Source organism: Python bivittatus, unplaced genomic scaffold, assembly GCF_059951505.1.
Source record: "Python bivittatus isolate LINGU-HERP-01145 unplaced genomic scaffold, Pbiv_v1 ctg000160_np1212, whole genome shotgun sequence".
Classification (NCBI taxonomy): Eukaryota; Metazoa; Chordata; class Lepidosauria; order Squamata; family Pythonidae; genus Python; species Python bivittatus.
The window spans coordinates 7,589,141-7,612,898 of NW_028277076.1; the positions used below are offsets into that span (position 1 = coordinate 7,589,141).

Genomic DNA, 23,758 nt, shown 5'->3' on the forward strand with positions numbered 1-23,758 from the left:
CCTGATAGCCGGGGCTTCAGTGGGTTCTATTTTTTTCCTTTGCCTTCCTCATCTCCCTTTCCTTTGCTGCTGTTTCTTTCCACCGTAACGCTGAACAGAGCGATGGTTTTACAAATCATTTCATCGGCTGCTTTACAGAGGCATTCAGTATACATACATATCTTCCATTTAGGCCTGGCTGACCTCAGCTTTTTTTTTTTTTTTACCAATAATTTTATTTTTTATGATGTACCATTGAGAACACCAAAGGGGAAAAAAAAAAAGGATTAAAAGAGTTCAAGAAAAAACAATAGAAAAAATAATACAAACATATACGAACATTTAATGAAATGACTTCCGACTTCCTTTGCAAAAGGGATCTACAAAAAACTTTTCAAACCCCCGAAAAATGAGCAACATCATTAAATTTGTGCTGATCTAGAATAATTACAATCAGCTATTTATAACTTTAATGGCATTCTTGCATCCTCTTGAATCAAGGGTTGCAAAGGAAAAACGCCGTGATTTATCCTGCGCCCAAGCTGAGGAAAACAGACTGGATACCTGAAGGACGCGATCCGTTCTTTACACGGGATTTCGTTCTCCCCAGCTTCCGGGTTCTCGTGTCTTGCTGATAAAAAGATGCCATTCCCTTCCAAAACCAACTGGATGGCAGGAGAAGCAGCGCCCGTCGCGTTGTCCTCGAAGTGAAGAACCATCGAGAGCAGTTGGCCGTAGCTAAAACGCTGATCGCCCAGGAATTTCTCTAAGAAACGGAGATCCGAGCCAAGAACAGGGAGGAAGAAATTAATCCAGCCGCTCGAGGTGGGAGACGCATCTCTCCAAGACGCCGATCTCTTTAAAAAGCACCGGGCAGAGCAATGCTTATTTTGTTTCTGGCCTTCCCATCCTTCGAGTCAATCCCAAGGGGTTGACTCAGCAGGAGGAAATCCCTTTTGTGTGTAGGTGTGTGGCTTTTTCGGTTGTGGTGCTCGTGCTAAGGGGGAGAGGCAAGTCTGGCCCTTACGAAAAACGTCTTGCGCCTCTGGAGAACGCGGCCACCCAATTTCCCTGCCCGGACATTTAGCCAAGAATTTCAAAAAGCTTTCCGTGCCCAGTTTTTTCCCCCCTCGCCTCTATCAATGGATTTTAAAATTCAAGGATGGGCTAGAAAGAGTTTTAGAGGTTAGATTGCTCCAGAAGTTTACTGAGCCTGCTCCTGACTGTTAAGGAGAGGTAGATCTAGACAAACAAACCATGTTTTAATGCAGGAAGCCCCCCCCCCCCAAATTCATGATCATCATCACAGCTGAGTTGAGTTCAGCTGGTGGGCCCTCCTAAACAAGTCCATGCAGCAACAATCCATCTTTTTCTGGGAGTTTATTTTGAGTTTCCAGGCTAGCAAATGACCCTAAGCTTTCCTGGTGGTGCCCTATCCAAATATTAATCACTTCCAATCGTGCCTAGATTAGCAAAGGGCTGCTGTACCTGGTGCCGAAAAGCCAGTCACTTCCTGCTCGTTTTGCTCTACGGTGATGACTTCTCTGTCCCAATGCAGTAAAACCTGTCGCCCATCTGGGTTTTCTGCTCTCCAGCCATCAAACCCTGGATTTAAAAAACGGAAAAACCACAGCAGAAACAACAACGTTCACCCGGCCTAAACCAATCTCTAGCATTCTTATTCATGGAGAGGAGAATCGACTGCATCTTTAATTACATGTCACTGAAGGACTGGAGCTGTTTTATTTTAAAAAATACAATTATCCCGGCGCTCTAAAAATTTTGCCCTTAAGTGGCCAAGCAGAAATAGGTTGAATTTCCCATGCTAAGCAGAGACAAAGGTTAATTCTCCTACAAACCCGAGAATGCATTAAAATTAATGTGGCAATTCACATTCCATTTTAAATACAATCAGGATAGACTTTAATAGGATGGTGTTTCAAGCACCATCCAGAAACACACACACACACACACACACACACACACGCAGGGTTTGCATGTTTGTTTTTAAAGGCAAAACTACATGGCCTCACTTACTCTAAGCTCATTTTTTTTACACGAGCGATCCAGACATTCTACGGATTCTGCAAAGAGGAATTCGCCCAAATGTTTTCTGCAGCAGTGCACAGATTTAATAGTTCAGATAATGGATCTTTCTTGGATCGTGGAAACGTGTCCCAACCCAGAGGCAGCAATTCCTTGCAAAATACTTCATGGGGAATACACCCTGTCCGGCTGTCAGTCCTTCAAGGTAGACCAGACTAGGACACTAGAGTTATGAATGCTAATACTGTATATATCAAGTTACAGGAACAGAATCTTGCAAGTCTGAATGTGCTTCCCCCTCCCTCCCTTTATCTTCAAGGGAACTAAGGAGGGTCTTGTCTGAGACGCTTCCTCGGATTACAGTTCTGCTCTGGACTCAGATTTCTCTTATCTGACCACTGTCTCGGTTTCAGGTCTTCCTCCTATTCCTCAAGGTTATTCCTTCTTCCCATTACACCAGCAGAGCACAAAGGCTGAAGAAGAATGGGAGGAGGATGTCAGGACTAGAAAAACTTTCTAACCCCCTGTATTTACTTTCCATCCCCGGCTGGATTCATACCGTCACTTTCTGTTAGACAAACAGAGCATTGGATCTTAGCCAGTTGCAAGCTGCTGAGGGCTGAGTAAATTCCACTGGGGTAGATTCAACAGCTCCCATTTCCTTTGCTGTGAGAGATTGCAAGACGCAGAGAAGGGTGGAAGAGGAAACGTTAACAATCTGAAAAGACAAGGTGAGCCTTACAGTATCTCCTAAACAGCAGCTTAGCTCAGATGGGAAGAAGAGTTTCAAGGCATTCAAAAAGACTCAGCCTTCATTAATTTCCTATAAGCAAAACTGGAAAATTCCTATCTGTAAAGGATTGTAGAAGTGACTTTCGGAAAGGTATGAGCGAGCCATTAAGGAGTTTTGCAGAGATGACTTAGTCCTGAGATAGAGGAACGGGTGAGAAAGAAACTCAAAAATCGCTGCCTTGATTTTGTTTGGTATAAGATGGAGTAGAGAAAAACTCTGAAAGACTTTGTAAGATGCAACAGCGAAGAACGTGGACAAGCTTTCAAGATTCTGTTATTCTACCCCATCACGATTAAGAGCATTTCTGGAAGGCTGTTTCTTTACCTGGCCTACCTCGAAGGACTGACACGATCACCCTTGCCAAGATTTGGTTTTCACCCCAGATGAGCATCAGGTATCTCCCTGAAATCTGTGTCTTTCTCTCTTCCTTGGTCTTGCCCAGCTACGTGGCCCCTGACCTTGTCTGGGTTGCCCTGCCAAGAGAACAACCTTGCCTCCATGGGTTGGCGCTCTAACTCCCAGAATCCCCAACCACCTTGGGGAAGGCTGGGATCAAGAATCAAAGCTGGCAAGGAAGCAAAACGTTGGGCAGGAGACAAAGCTCCAGCTAGGAGACACAACCCAAGGGGGTGGCAAAGGAATCTTCAAATCCAATTCTCTCGAGAAATTGGGAAGTTTTTCCCAGCTACCTTGTCTGAAGTCAGAGACGATGTCATAGGCTTCATATCCTGGGGCCGTTGTGCATACAGTGGAATGTCCATAACAGAAACAGCTTGTACATCCCTCTGGGTTGTGAGGTTGTAGGTTAAAACTTCCGGGCTGACACCTGGGTGAACAAAACCATGGATGAAGCTCCTCCAGGGAAGAGAACATTTATGGAAGGCAGGACCGTAATATCCTTCTTTGAATGGAAAGATCCCCACCCCATCCGAAAAGAAAAAAAAAGTTTGTTACAGCAACAACGAAAAAAATAAGTGGGCAATCTTTAAATACCGGATCCTCAGTGGTGACTGGAGGTTCCTCCTTTGAGATCTGCCAAATGCTCCCCCACCCACCTGATTTTATTTTATTAATTATGATTTATTTACTCGGGTTTCTCTTCCGACGGTATTTTATTTAGATTCTTTTAAATAAAAAATTAATCAGGCAACTGGGTTACTGCTATAGCAAAGCTTCAGTCTCCAGAATCAGAATAACTCCAGAGTCTCTGCTAGCCCCAAAGGCATTTTTTCCCCCTCAAAATAAACGAGATGTCTGGATGAAACTTTGCTGGTTGAGAAGGGAGCTCACTTGTCCATAAAGATAAAGTGGAAAGCAATGTTCTGTCCTTGGGATGAAATGTTCCAAGAAGTCCAGAAATTTTTGTTTTTTCCTGGCCAGATGTCCCAGCCATTCTGGGGGTGATACAGCAACTTTCAAAGAGGAACTTTGTGGAACATTAAATAGTTCATGACGTTCCAGAAGTAACCTAGCTGCCAAGCAACTAGTTCAACGATTAAATGGTGAGTACTGTCAAATTGTTCTCATAGATGTTTAATTCAATTCTCTATTTCTTCTATTTCGACCCCCTCCACTGGGGCTTCTCTGATGGAACTCCATGATGGTTATCCCCAGCTTGCTTCCTCTTTTCCCTTCTCTGCATCAAGACCTCATCGCTACTTGTAAGCATCTCGCAATCTATAGTCCTGTATTAAATAAATATAACCTTTACTGAGAGTAGAGAGCAACCATGCTCCCTCTCTAACCTTCTTGCACCCTTCTTATCAGCCTCTACACTAGGGCTGGGGGCAGGGAGCTGTTCATGGGGAAAATCCAGGTCCTAAAATTTCAGCAAGAACCTCTGCAGGTTGAAGAGGGTCAAGAAAGATCGAGTTGGTGAAATGGTGCTGTGTTTCAGGACCTTGGACAGCTCCAAATAGTTAGAACACGTTGTTCTAACAAGGGAGGGATGGATAATTGAGGTCAGTTGCTTCCATCCCTTCCAAGTGTCAGATCCTGGCTATTCAAATCTGTGTTAACTCAGGACTCGGGGTGTGTGTGTATTTGTTTAATGCAATGTTGTACACTCTGTTTTTGGCTATGTTGCGGGTGTGGCAATTTACTCTTACAACCAGGAGAACTTCTAGTGCTGTGGTGAAAAATGTCACTTTCTTAAAAAAAAAAAAAAAAGAGGGGAAATCTTACATAGGAAGAAATACACTTCCTCTCTCAGAGGTTCAACAGACTCACTCCCGTTCTTTCACTGGTGTTTTTAACTCCTAAAGCGCGCTCCCCAAATTCAACCTTTTCCCACCAAAATTTGGCAATGCAATGAGGGATGTTTGGGGGCCTTCAAAGAGGGTTGCCTCTCCCTCTATTTATTTAAAAATTTAAAAACCATTGTCCTCAACAGCTACGGCAGAAACCACATAAGGAAAATAGCCGATTCTGACAAGACCTGTATGAAGAGGAAAAGAGAGGTAGATGAAAAGGAAGAAGAGAAGAGATTTCAGTTTGCAAGCATTTCACTCACCTGTTGCACAGGTAGCCTTCCACTTTCTTCTTGCACTTGCAATGCCCTGAATTCGGGTCACACGTCCCCACGCTTCCCGCTGAGTCGCAAGCACAAGGCCTGCAGAAATGAAAGGCCTGAAGTTTGACTTTGCTCCCCATTATCCAGGGTTGAATTCAGCTGGCTATTGCCCCCACATCTCAATAGACTGGCATGCTTGGAACTGGGGGGGAGGCTGATTACAAGGGTCATCAGCACAAAAGTGGGCCCACATTTCCCAATTTGGCCGCTGCTGGCCCTTTGAGATGGTCCACACCAGGAAACTGACTCTACAAGAAGCTTTATTGAGTTAGGCTAGAGCAGTGTTGTCCAAACTTGGCCATGCTGGCTGGGGAATTCTGGGAGTTGAAGTCCACTCATCTTAAAGGGGCCAAGTTTGGACAACATTGGGCTAGAGTAACCAAGTCTGTGTATTTCCTGCCCTCCCTCTTGTACCCCAACAAGGCAGGAAGAACCAGCCTGGGCCTCTTCTTCATACTATCCCCCTTCCCAGGACTTAAAGAATGCTTCACCCTTGAATCTGTAAGGGCTTCTGAGTATCTCCCTCAAGACCAACTCCAGGGCTCTCTACAACCACCATGTGCAAAACCCATTCCCCATTAGACAGTGGATTGGAGACCAGGTTTCATGTTCACAGCTTAGGGGGGCCATTTTCCTTTTTCTGTATGCATCTGTCCACCCCACCCCACCCCCTAAAAGCCTTGCATCACGAAATCTGAGAAAGCAAGGCTGCAAGGAAGTGTGTCTTCCAGTTCATGCCGCCAGCTAGATGTTACACGAATTAGTAGATGATCTCTCCGTCTCTAGCTCCCTGTCTCTCACCTGCACCCGCCTTCACTCAGGGAATGGAACCCTTCCTGGCATCGCTCACACTTCCAGCCTGTCACTGTCGCCTTGCACTCGCACTTCCCGGCCTCATCGCACTGGGGATTCAAAGAACCTAGGAAGAGAGATGTAATTACAAGGAGAGGACCCAACCTCTAGTCTTGATGAAACCTCCATCCGCCTTAAAGAAAGCAAAGGGGGACGAGGAGAAGGCAGTTAAAGGAGTGGGTTTCCTCATCATCTATTTTTCTTTGCATTATTCGTTTTTTTATTTGGCAAATTTGTACGGCCGCCCATCTCACAAAAACGGGACACGGGGTGGCATAGAACTTCATTTAAAAAACCAATAAAGGTATAAAAATGTTCATTTTTAACAACGGTAAAAAAGCACAGCAAGAGAGGACGATGTATCCCGTGCAGTAAGGCGGCTATTGCAAGATCTCTCTGGTCCCCTGGGACTACCCCAGGCCTGAAGCCAACGCCAGGTTTTGAAGGACCTGCAGAAGGTTAAGAGAGATGGGGGGGAGATCCACAAGGTGGGCACCACAGGACCCCCCAAGTGTAATTCCCTGATGGGCGGACCTGCTGTGATGGAATGGAATTAGGAAGGCCAGGCTCAGGGAGATAAGCATTTTCTTAGCTCGCCGCAGGAGTGTGGGAACTACAAGAGGATGAGGCTGGCACCTCCCTGAAGAACTCACACTGTTGGGGCTGGCTGACTTGGGAGATGGGGTTTCAGTCTGGGAAGATTCTTGCTAGAGGTTGTAGCTAATAAACATAGCTGAATGGCATTTTCATTGTCTCTAGGAGTTCCTTGGGCTAGGCCTGACACCTGCAGCGCGTCTTCTCTGCCAGACCTGATGGGACAGGCCGATGTAATCGGGGAGAGGCAGTCCCTCAAATAACCCGGCCCCTGCCATGAAGGGTTGTAAAGGTTAAAACCAGCACCTTGAATTGGAACCAGAAGGAAATGCAACCAATGGAGCAGAGGGTCTTGGGGCACACATAACTGCCTGCACCGCTGCCTTTTGCACCAGCTGAAGCTTCCAGATACTCTTCAAGGGCAGCCCCATGTAGAGTGCATTACAGAAGTCCAAGCGGGAGGTGACTAGGACAGGAGTGACAGTGAGCAGAGCCCCCCAATCCAGGGAGGGGTGCAACCGGCGCACCACACAAAGCCGTGCAATCTTTCCAAATTGGTGCGTGGGGGGAAGTCGCTTTTGCTGAAGCATAACACACTGGGGTTGTGGAATAGCATGACAACTTTTGAAAAAAAGATCGCAGCAGATCACTGCTTTGGGACACACCAGCTGGGAATCATGGCCTTTTGCACTCAAATGGAAAGATGCTGAGGAGCTGGAAGGAGCAGGGAAGAGCAACCAAGATGGTGAGGGGCTTGGAGGCTAAATCCTAGGAAGAATGGGTAAAGCAGTGCTTCCCAAACCTGAGTAAATTACCCAAAATTGGGCAAAAGTGGTTCTTCTTTGGGTCATGACACACGAACCCATTACTCATCACAACAGGGACATTTAAATGGCCTTAAGTAAAAAGGACTTTCAGATAAGTGGTTTGGGGTAATGAAGGAACAAGTTTGGGAAGCCCTGGGACAGAGGAACTGGGTGTGTGAAGAAGAGAAGGAGAGACATGATTGCAGTCTTCCAAGTCTTGAAGGGCTCTCCAGGGAAGAGGCTGTGGATTTATTCTGCATTGCTTTGGAAGGTAGGACAAGAACCAGTGGGAAGGAACTGTACGGAGAGGATCCGAACTTGAAATAAGGAGGAATCTCATGATCTTGATAGCTGTGAAGTAGTGGCCCTCCTGGACTTGTGAGGGCTCATGGGAGGGATTCAAGCAATGGTTGGACAGCCATTGGTCTGAGATGGTCTGAGGATTCCTCTTCCGGGCAAAGTTGGACTAGAAGACCTTCAAGGTCTTCAAGGGTAGGACAAGAACCAAAAGGTGGAAGCTTTACAGAGGGAGGTCCAAACTCAAAATATGGAAGAATATCCTGAGGGGAACGTGATGAAGCAGCAGAGCCATGGACCAGCCTGCCTCCTGGAGTCATGGAGGCTCCATCATTGGAGGGTTTCAAGCAAAGTTTGGATAGGGTTTGTCTGGGATGACCTGAGGATTCTTGCCCTGGGCAGGGGGTGGACTAGAAGACCCCCAAGTCCCTTCCAAGCCTAAGATCCTAGGAAATGCAGACAAAAAGCATTTGTCTTCCATTCCTATGGAAGGGAATTCTTATGGAAGATGAAGGACATTCCTACTTCCCTTGGCTGTTCATCATCCCAGGCTAATATAAAGTATTGTCCCACTTCCTCATCCTGAGAAACTTACCTGCTTGGTTGCAGTTGCAGGGCTGACAGGCCATCTGAACCTCCCAACGATAAAAATTGGGCCGACAATGTTCACAGTGTGGTCCAGCGGTGTGATCCCGGCAATTCACGCAATGGCCACCGTGCCCGGTGCGCCGGTACAGTTCCCAGTCATAATAGCATTCCTCCGATCGACCGCTGCAGTTGCATGCTGGATAGAGACAAACCACCGAAGAGGAAGAGCATCATGGATAGTCTTCTGAAGCTGAGCCTCCTTGTCTAACTCTAGGTTGTAAGCCCCTTGAGGGCAGGGACCTATCCTGTTTCTTTTCTTTGGAGATACAAACCTGGAAAAAGCCAGGTGCTCTGACTTAAAAAGAATGACAAGTGTGAAGAAATGAAATAATGGTGCCTTGATGGATCTTCTGGCTGGCTTTCAACCACCTGCAGAACCTCACCAGCCAAACCCCATTGTGATCCAACAGGGACGCACAACATTGCTAAATTTTGTGCGCCCGCTGATACAACTGGGTGGGAAGGGGCAGCTCGTAAGAGTTAAGCGGACCTGACAAAATGGCCCCGGGTGACTTACGAAGGCATTCGTTGGCCGACTCCGTCGTGCCCCGAGCCCAGGGGCGGTCCTGATAGAACGGCTGGCACGAGTCGCAGTCCACGCCGGTTGTATTGTGTTGGCAAAGGCAAACCAGCTGGTCGTCTTCGTTAGGGATGCATTCGCTGGCATGACCATTGCACTTGCATCTGGTAGAGACGCAAGATTAATCTCTTTTAGATTTGGGGCTCCTGTCAGGTTCACCCCAAAGAACTCCACGAGACAATGCAAATACAGTTCTGTTGCATTTATTAGCTTCAACCTCAAGACAGAAATCTCCCCAGACTGAACCCAAGTTCCCAAGCCAGCCAGCCACAACACCGTGAATTCCTTAGGGAGGTGCCAGCCTCATCTTCTTGAACTTCCCACGCTCCTGTTGGGGGCTAAGAACACGCTTCTCTCCCTGAGCCTGGCCTTCATAAGTCCATTCCATCACACTCCCCCTAACCAGGTGAACTGCCTTCTGCTGGGTTTGACCTATGCAGGAGAGCCACCTCCGTTGCAGAAAGCTTTGGGGAAGGAAGCTACGGTTACAATGGCTGGACCCCACCCCTGGATTAGGTCTCCCCATCCTCCTCCAACACTTTAACCAATGGGTTAGCCTTCTTCAACACTCCTACTCCAGCCCTATTCCAAGCTACTTACTCAGACACTACTCCAACCTATTCCTTCTCATCTAGCACTCTAACCTACTCTAGCAGTCCTACTCCAACACCATTTAAACCTACTCCAGCTCCTACTCCAACCCCTACTCCAGTTCTACTCCAACTTATTCCTTCTCTAACACTACTCCAACCTACTTTTATTCCAACCTACTCCAAGCTATTCCTACTCCAGCCTATTCTGGTCTACTTTAGCATTCTGCTTCAACACTATTCCAACCTACTCTACTCCTACTCTACCAATTTATTCCTATACATTAACCATTGTTCTCCTCCAACTGGGTATAACTTCTTTCCTTTTACCACTGGGCATAATTTCTATGTATCAGCCCTTTGAGGTAGTCCATACAAGAAGCACCAACCATGAGTCCTAACACTACCTTTATTGTAAGGTTCCAGTAACAGAATCTGGCCAGTCTGAAAGCATTTCTCCCCTCCTTTCCTTTTATTCTCCCGAAAACTAGGGAGGGTCCCTTCTGAGATGCTTCCCATGCCCTTTTCCTTCTGAGGGCTGAGACACCCTTTCCACGCCCATTGTCCAGTTTGCGGCTCTTCCTCCTGTTTCCCAAGGTCATTCCCGCATACCATTACACCACGGATTACACCACACCATAACCATTGTCCCACTGGGCATAATCACTACACCTCTGAGTAGAACAACTAGAAAATTCCATCTCGCTCTAGCCACTGGGGAGAGCTGTTAAACCCCAGCCTGCTTACTACACACCCAACATTTACAGCACCCCCATTGTCTCTTCTTTTCAAATCCCTCCCTTTGGGAGAAACAGTCAGGAAGCTAGAGTACTCCCTATCAGCAACATTTGAGAGCAGCAACACAAATCAAGTTGCATGGCCGTTCTTAGCTGGCTTCTCTTTGCAGAGCATCGCCGTGACCCCTACGTCTAGGCTCCAAGAACGATGGGTTGATAACCTTTTCAGCCAATTAAAAAGTTCCAGCTGTCTGGGATGAGCGAGAAATGAAACCAGGGTGGTCCTGGTTGGGATTCTGTAAGAAATCCATTTCCTTTTACTGCAGGATCCTGTTTAAGGGCTCTGGCTAAGCGGCGAGCAGTGAAAATTAGCAAAGAAGAGCCCAAAGGAAGAATTTTTTCAGGACAGACCCCTGGGGAATATCCTCCTGTCCTTTCTTCTCTGCACCCAGGGAAAACATCCATCATATTTAATTTGCAAGGTGTAGCCCACTTCATTTAAGAACCTCATGGCGTGCCAAACCATCAAGACCACCTAAGAGTCTAAAGAAAATAGATGTTCTCTCTTTCCAAGCAGAGCAAACGCGAAATATATTTAAGGAAGGTCTGTCAGGGGAAGGAAGGGGGCCTCGCCATGAAAAATGGTCACCGTTTAATCAATTTTATGAATGGAAAAGACGGTTGGGCTTGTCCCCACTGCAATTTGTTCAACCTGAAGGGGATAAAGAATGGGATGTGACAAAGGTTTAGCGGGAAAATAAATGAACTGAGTGAAAAAGAACTAGCTAGAGTTTGTGCTATTTCAAAGTGCTGAATGTCTCCTCTAACCAATCCTTCTTCGTTTGCCTGAACGCGGGCGATTTTTAACGGTATTTCAGGTGTACATTAATTGTACGCCATAGTACTTTAATCACATTTTAATGCCTTACTTCCAAATCAAATATATGGACAGAATGTCTTCCTTGTATCTCACTGTGAGTTTATGAGCATCTTTGCAGGCATGTTATATTGAACATTTTTGCTTAAATGTGCTTTAACCGTGCCTTTGTGGATTATTATCCTTCGATGTGCATGCTGTGTGAAATTTCTATATCTGAAATGAGAGACATAATCTTTACGCCGTTGTTAGAAGACATCATTTACTTTTCTTAAGCTGGGCTAGGAACTACTGAATTTCTGGTTGGACGTGGACGACAAACATTCGACAGCAGGTTTAAGAAAAGTGTAACTGCTAAAAACCAGGAGAAATCCTCCTCAACCTAAATGAGAAAAAGATAATATAGAAAATTCCCTCCCTGTTTATCTGACCTCTGTCCTAACCACAGAAGCTTCACCGAGAAAATCACTGTATCAAAAGATTGTCCACCTGCAATTAAAAGAAAAAGATAATAATTCTAGATGATACATCATTGTGATTTAAATTCACCAGTTTTGAAGTCCAAGGCACCAGATAGCTGAATGAGTTGGAAATGCACAGGATGCTGATATATTATTACAGGAAGCGAGTTTTGGATGGAGAAATCCCTTTGTTTCCACTGTGGGTCACTTATCAATAAATTTACTTGTACGTTGGCTCCAGCCATTATCTGATAGTTTGGTCTTGTTTTTTTAAAGCTGATAGAAACATTGATGTGAACTTAATTTTTATCTGTTCGGAAACAGCTTTCTACACAGTCCCTGGGTGTTCTGCAGCCTTTTCAATCTCTTAGCTGGCTGGCTGGAAACAGCAAACTGGTTGAAATTTGGCCTTGATTTTGCTGGGTGCTTGGTGCTCTAAACTAGTCCATTTAAGCTTGTGACATTGCCCATTTCCAAACCAAGAAATCATTGCTCCTTTCTGATCTGCTTTGGTCAGACCAAATAGAAATTTGCATCCAATTCTGGCATTGTACTTCAGAAAGGACATCAACAAACTGGGATTTCTCCAGAGGAGAACCACCAAGATGATAAGGATTCTGGAAGGGAAAACAGAGATGGCATTGGGCATCTTTCTCCTGGAGAAGACTGTGGGGAGACGCGATTGCCATCTTCAGGTTTGAAGGGCTGTCATATAGAAGATGGAGCAGAATTGCTCAGAGTCATTCCGGGAGACAGGATGAAGAGCAAAGAAAAAGAGTTGGACATCAAGAAAGAATTCCTAAGGGTAATTCCTGTTCCAGGGTGGAGTAGATACTTTGAAAAGTGGTGGCCTCTTCTTCATTGGAGGTGTTTAGATAGAACCTGGATTACCACCTGTTGGGATGCTGTATTCATGGATTGTTACTAGATGTTAAGGTAGATGGTCCTACAAGGTTCCTTCCCACATTTATAGTCTATGACTTAAGTCTAATGGACAAACAACACACGGTCCACAGTAGTACAATAGAGTTGACACTGTCAGCAAGTTGGGTGGGGAACTGTTTCAGCAAATGCTAGAATTTGTACGGTCTGTGGTCTGTGCACATCTTTTTTAAAGCACTGTGTTTGCCATGGGACCTAAATCAGAGAAATACTCCTACCAGAAAGTCAAGTTGTGATTCACCCATTGATTCAGAGGAGCGACATTCTGCCATGTCTTCATCGTGACCTCAAGAGAGGTCCCACTTATCCCTTCTCTCAATATCTAAGATGGTCAAACCAGATCCTGACAAAGCAGTGTGCTTTCTTGCTCTTCACAAGATACTCCAAAGTGAGGGATAGGAAGGGAAATGAGTTTGGACCCCTGATGCATTTAGATTGGGGAAGGGTTAACTTCTAGGCCCAAACTACAACTGGTGAAAGAAAAATAACAGGAAACAAAATTTCATCCACGCTCTTTGTCCAGGGATAAGAGTTATCTCATTCCACCCCCCAAATTACTCAGAGGCTTCCTCTTGTAAGCTTTCCATCTTACCTCCCCCCGACGGAGAAATCTGAGATGGCGTAGTAGTAAGACTGAAGCACTTTCGGATCTTTAAAGATGTCATCCCCGAAGGTGTTAAGGCGGTCCAAAGAAATCAGCAGATCAGTACACGTCACCCATTCCTGCGGAGTAATAAAGATATTGGAGGCAATGTGCAAAGACAGTTGAGGAGCACCAAGTAGATTTTTTTCCATGTCTACCATCCAAGATCCTTTAAACTGGAGATGCCCATGGTTGAATTTTGAATTCCCTGTGTCTTCTTTGGTCTTTCCCAGATCAGTTTGGAAAGACAGAAGAGTTCTGGAGGCCTCTAGAGAGATCCATCTTACACCGTACCCCTCCCTTGGGATTTAATGGAAGGTGGGAATCCAGAAGAGCTGTGAGGCTCTGGAGAAATGGCTCTAAAATAAAACAGTCCATCTGTGTTGCCTGGTAGGGCCCCAGGCAAGATCATTTTAATTTTTCCAGACCTTCTACTAATAACATGTCAATGTATTTATGTTGTGACCTTCTTTATTTTGAATGCTTTTACCCTGCTACTGTCCGATTGCTAATTGCATTGCTCTTTGGTTTCAGGGACTTATCTGACTTTTCAGCGGATGCTTCAACCGACAGTTTTAAATTTTGGGGTTCTATTGAGAATTCATCAAGGTCTTTGAATGGGGAGTGGTCTACCAAGGTTTTCCATGTTCAGAGATATTAGTAAGTGTAATGGGGTGTGAGAATGACCTTGGGAGACAGGAGGAAGAGCCACAGCCTACACAACAGTCTGAAAAATGAAATCTGAGTCTGAAGGAATGGTGGGGGTGGAGAAGGCATCTCAGAAAGGACTTTCTCTTACTTATACTCTCCTGAAAACTGGGTGGGGTGGGGTGGTCCCTTCTGAGATGCTTTCTCCAACTCAGATTTGGTTTATCAGACCATTGTCTAGGCTGCGGCTCTTCCTCCTGTCTGCCAAGGTCATTCCCACATATCATTACAGAAATTCTTTGGACCAGAATCTCCTCCTCTGTTTACAAACATCTCCCAGAATTTCTTCTCTCCTTCGCTTCAGAAATCCCTTTCCATCCAATGCAATGAGAGTTGAGAGGAAGCAAAAAGGAGGAAGAATTCTGCTACGGTTCTTCTACCTATCTAGTTTTTAATACCTGGAGAAGGGGACTCTGGTCAAAACTGTAAGCGCTCGGCCGGCCTTCTAGGGTGGAGAAAGCCACGTTTCCACCGCTCAGAGGGGAGATGTCACTGAACTCATCGGTGCAGAAGGCTACTTGCTCATGTTCTCCAGATCTCAAAAATTGCCGTTCCGGCTTTCCGTAGGTCTTCCTGCAAGAGGCGCTGTAGAACTGATACGGACTCCACGGACCCTCAGCCCAGTTACGCTTGTAAATGGCAAAACTCTCGGGGCGGCTGGTGTGGAATTTCAACCTCACGTAGGTGATTTCGTAAGACTTCCCTGAAAAAGGAGAATCCTTAATTAAACCCCACGAAGTCAGCCATTCAGGGTAGAATGACAGCCATTCCCCCTTCCTTCCTTCCAAGTTGTTTGGTTAATTGTGCAAATCCTCGCTGGTACAAACTTTGAACAAATTTGGCAGCCTGGAGAGGTTTCGGTCAGGGAACTCGGCAATTGAGAGCTTTCACTCCCCAAATCCTGGATATAAAGTTTTATAGTCTACACAATTTATTAGGGAAAGTTCTCCTCTTGGGTGTTCATCCCTATTAAATTACTCAGTCCTGCTTTCTTTATTCCGGGATTGTTAGGGTTGCTCTGTCTCTACTCAGAAGTAAAGCCTTTCTGATGCAGAGAGACTCATAAATATGGATGGAGTTGCTGTCTGACGGGGGCTTTGTTATTCTGATGTTTGATTCAGTCCTCCAAGTTGTTTTCTCAAGGTAATGGCAATTCTGTATTGATACTTGGTTTGCTGATGTATTTTTAATTTGAGAACTATCTCAAATCATCTCTTCCTTCAGTTAGAGAAACAGCACTCATCAATGTCTACCACAGCTGCTCTCCTTGGCTCCGACACTTTTCTGATGTGCTGGAATGTCAGCTCCCAGAATTCCTAGCAAGCATGCTGCCAAAGAATTCTGGGAGGTCAAGAGCTTGAACGTCAGCTCCCAGAATTCCCAGTGACCAAGTTGCCAAAGAATTCTGGGAGGTCAAGAGCTCGAACGTCAGCTCCCAGAATTCCCAGTGACCAAGTTGCCAAAGAATTCTGGGAGGGCAAGAGCTCGAATGTCAGCTCCCAGAATTCCCAGTGACCAAGTTGCCAAAGAATTCTGGGAGGGCAAGAGCTCGAACGTCAGCTCCCAGAATTCCCAGTGACCAAGTTGCCAAAGAATTCTGGGAGGGCAAGAGCTCGAATGTCAGCTCCCAGAATTCCCAGTGACCAAGTTGCCAAAGAATTCTGGGAGGGCAAGAGCTCGAACGTCAGCTCCCAGAATTCCCAGTGACCAAGTTGCCAAAGAATTCTGGGAGGGCAAGAGCTTGAATGTCAGCTCCCAGAATTCCCAGCAAGCATGTTTAGTAACTCTGGCGTCACAACCCATTGGAGACAGAGAATTGGGACCCTTGATCAGCAAACCCTCCCCAAATTTTGTCACCACGTCCTCGTGTTTCTCTCTCACACAAAAACTTCCATTTTTACGGGCAGCTTCCCCTTTGCTTTTCTGCCCTGTTCCTCCAGCCGCTGAGCTCACGCCCTTGCTATAAAAACAAGCCACAAATCTACTTTTCCCACTGTTATCTTTTCCATCTGAACTCTAATGTTTATTTCTTTGCCCCGTCTTCTCCTCCAGACCAACAAACAGACGAATCCCGTGCAAAAAAAGCAGCCATTCCCTGCCAGGGAAGAAGGGAAACACTGCCAGAACAGATTAAAGCCTCCTAAAGCCGTCGCATAGAAAGGGGATGTTTGCACTGGGGTTTTTTGGGGGGGAGGAGTCCTCCTGGGAATCCTGCCCGTTTGCTGGATCCCCGGGGCTGACGTGGCTTTTGAGGGGCAAAGGCGTGTGCTTGTGCAAAGAAACGGGCTGGGCCAGGACAAAAATCCCATTTAATTTGTCTTTAAATTAAACAACGTTAATTGAATACAGGTCGTGTGCTTACTCTCCCCTCCCTGCACTCTATGACTTTAACCTCACAACTCAAGGATACTCACACACACACACACACACTCAAGGTGGCATCCGGCATCGGATCAAAAAAGTCAAGATGGAGACCACGGCAGCATGATGGGTTGATTTAACCCCCAATGTTGCTACATACATGCCCACACCCCATGTGTTTCTCTGCTAGCGTGACGTCATACAATAGTTTTTAGGAAGTATTTCGTAACCACCAGGGTTGTTCACCTGCCGAAAACCATTTGGAGAAAATGTGTTGGAGGTCCTGCAAGCCTATCGATTCTCTGTTGCTCTTTCAAGTGGAGACGTCCTTCACAATCTTCTGCGTGAAAGAAAAAAGGGGCCGTTGCTTTAGAAGTCCCTCGAGCGAAGCAGTTGCTTTCATGAGTCAGCTCATACCCGCCGCTGCATCTTTGCTCCTGGCTGGTTTTACGCCTCACGCCGATCCTTCAGCTAAGCTAAAACGTCGTCAGGTAGTTTGCAGTTCAGCGCTGATGCTAAGCAATTTTATGGCCAAATGTGTTTTGTCAATTCAGCTTGTCTGGTTGATTTATGGTTCAGCGTATTCGACCCGCACCAAAACAGATTAAGCCAATAAACAGGTGAACTGTGTTTGTATGAATGGAACCAGGGTTAGCAATATTGAACAATCAAACACAACAGATGGGAAGGTACTTCTGTTCGGTTTTCTTAATAACTGAGCTCCCAAGTTACCTTCAGCCATCTCATAAATTCCCTTTGCTTTTAATTTAGGTTGAGTGTGTTCTGCAAACTTAGGCACTGTTGTTAGGAAACCACCATTCGTGGCTTAATGGGCTACATGAAGGCCAGGGAGGCTTGTCTAACAAACCATGCTTAAAAGAAACCATCATTCACCCCAGTGTTAAGCCCAGCTGCGCCTGTTTCAAGAACACTCATCGGAAACAGATCGGTTGGTTTTCTGGAGAGGGGGAGTTGAATTGGGGGTTTCGCTGGCTTTCTTTTTAAGACCAGCCTCAAAGCCATTTTTTTCAGATGTGCAGGAAGGGCTCCAACGTGAAGTGCTGATGGTTCAAGGCACAACATCACGCATGACATCCAACGGAGCAGAATTAGCTAACGGCATTGGAGGGGCGAGGCGCTAACGAGTCTAAACGTTTATGGAAAAATGGCAGTTCTTCTGGGACACCCACTCAAACAAGATTTTAAAAAGCCGTAATTGCACCCATATGAACCTTGTCTGTGGAGGAGGGGCTGGGTTGACGCAAACGGACTGCCGGGTGAAGAGCGTGGAGTTACCCAACAGCTACTGCAAGGGGAAATGTCAACATCTGCCATGGATCAGGGTAAGGGAAAAAAGGAGATGTTTCTTTTTTCCACCAAGCAGACACCCAACTGTGATTTTTCAGCCATTATTATGGGATGCAGGAGCGCATGAAGGGAAAAGACAGCGACTTGCAAATGTTTTTGCAACAGAGAAGAGGGAGAAATAATAAACTTCTGCCAAACATCAAACTTTAGTAACTTCCCAGCCAATGTAATCCAAAGGACAAATATTTTAAGTTCATAAATTGCCCCAAAGCCTTCTGAGAAAGAACCAGGAGCTTCATTTCAAAGGTGATTTTCTTGATTCCAGGGATCAAACTCACATCTTTCTGGAGATAAAGGAGATTTTCCATCACTGAACCTTTTCTTTGGCTCTGAGTTTCAATAGAGGGAGGGGGAGACAGAGAGAGATGGAAGACACAGATGGATGGATGGATGGATGGATGGATGGATGGATAGAAGACATGGATGGATGATTGACAGATAGACAGCAGATAGATAGAAGAGGGGGATGGATGATAGACAGACAGATAGATGATAGATGATTAAATTCAAGTCAGCACTTGGTTGTAGACCCTTCTGGTTTTATTTCCCAGAATGCCTAGAGTGACACTACTCCAGGGAAATCAAAGCAGCGACTACCTCAACTACCTTGTATTGAGCAGAAGCAGACCCCACCATGCAGATGACAGTTAACTCTGTGTCTCTCCTTCCCTTGGGGGTGATCACTTGCAGACAGAAGGTTGGAAGTTCAAATCCTGTGAAAAAAGTAGCTGGGGGTTGCATTCATCCCCTGACACCCTTTTTTTCTCTCTTTCATACCTACACCCACCTTTTCTGGCACAGACCTGAGCAGTGGGTTGCAGAAGTGGGTAGTTGGGTCTTATCTGACCCCCCCCCCCAAAAAAAACCTGATCTTCTGCAGCGAGCTTTTGCAATGAGGACCTGAGGAACCTTGAGCTACTCTACCCCTTAATGAACCAGAGAATTGTAGAAGACAACTTTCCTAAAAGTTAGTTCCCCTTCAGGAAGGGGCTCAGAGATGGATCCAGCAATATGGGCTAGTCAACCATGTTAAGAAGCTTTTAAAGACTCGTTTGCACCTTGGTTCAGCTTGTGGGAAGCCTGCAGCATCTCAGCCTTGATCAAACAGCCAGAGAACAAGCAGCATTTGCCACCCCCGCTTTGCTTCAGCCTGACGGTTTTCATTTCTGGCGTTCCAGAAAATCTTCAAGGTCCCACCAGGTCACAGCGAAGAGAGGCAGCTTCCCTCCCAGGAGGTCCAAGACAAGGCCAAGGGAGTTGAAGTGTAAGAGTCTGGACCCAAAGTCTCAGCAACCTCCGTCTGGTCTTTCATCCTAAGCAGGAAGTTCCCTCAATTTGGAACAGATGTTGGCGTAATCACAGGAGGCTGAGAAAACAACAGCCTCTCTTTGAGAGAGACTCCATCAATGCTTCCTGAATCCAAAAAGTCCATGTTCCCTTTGGAACAGACGGCCCTCCTTTGAACATCTCACCATCCTTGGCCAAAGGGATCCCTCAAGGAGGACTAGCCTAACCCAAACCTGTCACCTGTGCAGATTTAGACAGACCATGAAGTCCATCTTGGAGATCCAACCATGAACCCACTTGGATGATTTTTTTTTTTTTTGCACTTTTTGGAGATGATTTGAAAATAAGACTCGGGGGGTAGGGTGGGGAAGAGGCACTGGATCAATGACATTTTTTTCAGGGACGGCTGAACGCCTGGGTGTTTTGGAAAGCAGGAGAAACGAAGGCAACGGACAGGTTTCTGCAAGCAAAATGACATTTTTGAAAAAAGGAACGGAAGGGGTTAGCATTAGGACAACGTTTTTCACCTGTGTTTTAGCCCTGCAAAACTCTACTTAAACAAGACACTGGAATTTAAAGTGGGCATTTTTAATTATACATATATTTTTAAATCTAACTTACATTTCATATATGGAATGCTTTATCTCAAAGGTTGGATGTTTCATGACACAAGAGCTCTCTTTACTAAATAATTCTAGGCGGATCTTGAAAGCACTGGATGAAGTCTTTCAGGTGCCTTGGGCTTCAGCAACTATGCTGGCTGTGCTATTATGGGATTTGTAGTTGAACATACGCAGAGGGCACTAAGTTGAAGCAACTGGTCTAGTCCAACCTCCACTTTCTACAGATTCCATCTGTTCAATCTCAACGATGATATTTAAGGTAAACTTGTCCTAAATCTGGAGGTTTCACAGAGTTATAATGGCTAATATTTGCTGCCAGTTATATCAGTCTTGAGTTTGTCTTACCCATTCAATAAAACAATTCATGCCCAACTCTTTGACATCATTAATTAGGTGGGTGCACCACAATGTGGTAAAATCTAAGAGTAGGTCAACAAAACACAACCACAGGATCCACCTCATATGCGCTGCCAAGGAAGATGGAGACTAGGGAAGAAAGGAAGTGCTCAGATAATATGCTGTGCCAAGGAAGGGAAGGGAAGGGAAGGGAAGGGAAGGGAAGGGAAGGGAAGGGAAGGGAAGGGAAGGAAGGAAGGAAGGATTGAAGGAAGGAAGGAAGGAAGGAAGGAAGGAAGGAAGGAAGGAAGGAAGGAAGGATTCTGATATTATGCTATGGGAAGGAAGGAAGGAAGGAAAAGAAAGAGAAAGAGAAAGAAAGAAAAAATTCAGATAATATGCTATAGGAAGGAAGGAAGGAAAAGAAAGGAAGAATTCCAATATGTTGTGCAAAGGAAGGAAGAACAAGGACAGAGAAAGGAGGGAGGGAGGGAGAGAAGGAGAAAGAGGAGAACAGGAGAAGGAAAGACAGGATTTGTTCCCATAACGTGCTGAGCCAGAAGGAAGGAAGGAAGGAAATCTGATTGATACAACATGTTCTGACAACAGCTGGCTCCTAGCAGAAAATGCCCCCCCAACTCCCCAACCGCATTTTATCCTGACGTGTCATCTGAACACAGCCACTGCCTCTTAATGCTCCTCGCCCTTTGGTGGGTCCACCGCATTCCCTGGTGGGCTCCAAGTTCCAGAACGCCCAACTCAGGGAGGCGGTGAGAAAAAGCCTCAGCATGTTTTGAGCTGTGGCGTTGATTCTTTGATTTGGAAGGCATGAAAAAGATGAAGAAGGGAAGACTTGGGAGGACTCTTAAAGGAGGAGATTTGCAAGGGGATGAGAACTAGGATCCCAGAAGGATGAAAGAAAAGAGCTAGAAACAGGAATTCCAAGGGTTCACATCTTCCCACAACCAGGACCTAATTCCCAAGTCTTACACCAGCTTGCCTGCGATGCGTATCGCCAACAGAGATGCAAACACCGCTCAACTTCTCCCAATACAGCTCTTTTCTTTGATCACCTAAATGGACGGCAATTGCTTATCACTTTTTTCTCACCCTGCAGGGTTCCCAAGAAATCCAATTTCTCATTTCTTCGTGTGCGGTCTGAAACAAATAATTGTTCCAACAGAAGAGAAGATCTGTAGCTGAGGGTTGAACTGTGGAGTCCTTGGTGCTTTCTGAGCTGAGTTGTTCTCCTACAGATGTTTCATGACCTGACTAGATAACATCGTCAGTGCTGTAAGCAAACAACTAATCTCAGGGAACACCAAGGACTCCACAAATAATTGTTAAAGACCAGCAAGGAAACAAGAGGAAAAACCACAAAGGCTGCATTTTAGCTCTTGTCTTTCTTGTTTCTTTTCTGGTTTTGAAGGCATTTTCTGTAGGACTTGGTAGGTCTCCTGAAGCTTCTGAAAGACCTTCCTCGTGTATTTCTTTGCGTTTATTACATTTCTACAGAGAACCTCAAGCTGATGTCCCAGGGATGGCCTCAACCCATCACATATAAACCTTCAAATGCAGTCATATCTAACACAGAGGAATCAAAAATCCAAATGTTATTGGTCAATGTTGAGGCCCTGCCCTGAAAGACATAAATCAAGCATGAGTGACGCTCACGCAAAAGTGTTGGAACGAATGGTTGTTATTGCTGAAATCAAGCCATTGCACAACCATGTTCTAACTAGCTTCCAAACGGGAAGCCCCAACTGACAGCCCTTCAAAACAGTCAGAAGGGAAGAGCGTAGGCCTGGGTGAATTGGGACGGGGTTGGAAAACGCATCGGTTTCGAGCTGAGCATCCCAACAGATACAGATTGTCAGAATGAAGCCAACTCCATCTGATTCGGCTCAGATGTGAAATGCATTCAGATGTAAAAGGGATCCGAATTTGAATCGCATCCATTTGGGTGGTGTGAATCAAGGATTCAGACAGAATAGGCGTTTTGATTCCACAGTCTGATTGATTGGGAGATTCCATCAGATTAGGTTTCAGTTAGACCTCTACACTGAAGGTCTAAATGGAAAATTTGCAGAACGTTGAGTAGATAACTTTGTCCAACATCTTCTATCCACGGAAGATGCCCACTTGCTTCCTATCATCTTGGTCTATACTTCTAGGTACATACTGAGATGCAAAATCACACTGAACCATAGTGTGTCTTACTTGGTTTGGGTTTAGGACATCCACACACAACCCAAGATCATGGTTTAACGCATGAATAGGACACCATCTTATAACTTCAATTCCTTTGAATCCAGTTTAATTATAAAGGCAACTGAGCCACAAAGCTGGTTTGGCTCACCTCTTTCTAACTGCAAACCTTGCTATCCCCATGTAAAGAGCAAATGTAGCCTTTGGCCCAGAAAAAGTTGCATGTTGTGTGAATGCAGTCAATGGTGGCTTGCGAAACAAACCGTGTTGCAGGATCATCTTTGAACCCGTTTGCTACAAAAGCAGAAAAAGGAGAGCTATGATAGTTTAGGGCAGTGTTTTTCAAACTTGGCAACTTTAAGATGCGTGGCCGGGGAATTCTGGGAGTTAAAGTCCATGCATGCTGGCCAGGGAATTCTGGGAGTTGAAGTCCATGCATGCTGGCCAGGGAATTCTGGGAGTTGAAGTCCACCCATCTTCAAGTTGCCAACACTGTTGAAAAACACTGATCTAGAATAGCCACAAATCAGGAGGAGCCTTGAAAAACCTTTTCAGACTAACACATTTTATTTGCCAGTTACAGCTTCCTTCATCCGAGGACCTCTGAAGAAGCCAGCTGTGGCTCGCAAAAACCGCTGCTTTTTAATAAAGCGGGTCCATCTAAAAAGCACTTTCCAATCCCTCCCGATCTTCCCTGCAAAGAAAGCCAGCTGGGCAACTGATGAAAACAAACACCCCCCCCCAATTGGCAAGAGCGGTTTGCGATGACCCTTCTCCCCCCCCACCCTACTCACCCAAGTGCAGAGTAATGTTGACAGAGGTGGGATACTGCACCCCGAAAGCCATAGACTGACTCTGCCACCAGGTCGGCTCCTCCTGGCTGTGGAAGTCGGTCAGGTAGGAGGCGTCGTGGTGCAGCAAAGGGTCGGCCGCATTGCAGCGGTGGCACGGAGTGCTGGAATCCCGCGTGCCCAACTGCAAGCAGTAGGTTTCTGGGGGCGAGCCACACGTGTTCGACGCCTGAACCTGCCGGCCGAAGGCTGCGTTCTCAAAGGGGGGCATGCAGCGCTGGGCACGGCCGTGGGAGTCGTAGCAGGCATCCATGGCCCCCGTCGCTGGGCGAAGGAAGACGAAAGCCAGGGCACATTGGAGCAGCCAGGCCATGACCAGTCTCGGAAGGATCTTTGCGATGTCTTCGCCCAGTCCCGGCCTCTGAAGAGCTGGACCCCTCCTCCTCCTCCTCCTCCTCCACAGGGGATGGAGCAAACAATTTCCCAGCTGCAGGATTTCTCTCTCCCGCTCCCATCTTGTGGACGGAATCAGGAATGGCGGTGTTTGATCAGAAACTCTCGCTTTTGAACAACAGCTCCTCCGGAGGGGCTTCGGAAAGGAGCCTGGCTGGTGGGAAAGAAGCGAGACCGGCTTGATTTTCTTCTTTGCAGAGATCGGG

At 46.0% G+C, this 23,758-nt stretch overlaps 1 protein-coding gene across 1 annotated transcript in view; it reads right to left on the reverse strand.

Annotated features, from left to right (window-relative positions):
- The window catches only part of LAMC3 (laminin subunit gamma 3), a 55,388-nt gene extending 31,897 nt beyond the window's left edge, over positions 1-23,491 (reverse strand). Inside the window, exons 1-10 of the mRNA XM_025177396.2 lie at positions 23,103-23,491; positions 14,524-14,828; positions 13,367-13,497; positions 9,105-9,271; positions 8,535-8,723; positions 6,192-6,309; positions 5,331-5,429; positions 3,508-3,644; positions 1,468-1,584; positions 544-745 (exon numbers count right to left, since the gene is read on the reverse strand). Coding sequence (XP_025033164.1) covers positions 544-745; positions 1,468-1,584; positions 3,508-3,644; positions 5,331-5,429; positions 6,192-6,309; positions 8,535-8,723; positions 9,105-9,271; positions 13,367-13,497; positions 14,524-14,828; positions 23,103-23,472 — 1,835 coding nt within the window. The 5' untranslated portion in view covers positions 23,473-23,491. The remainder of the gene's footprint in view (positions 1-543; positions 746-1,467; positions 1,585-3,507; positions 3,645-5,330; positions 5,430-6,191; positions 6,310-8,534; positions 8,724-9,104; positions 9,272-13,366; positions 13,498-14,523; positions 14,829-23,102) is intronic.
- Between the last annotated feature and the right edge of the window lie 267 nt (positions 23,492-23,758).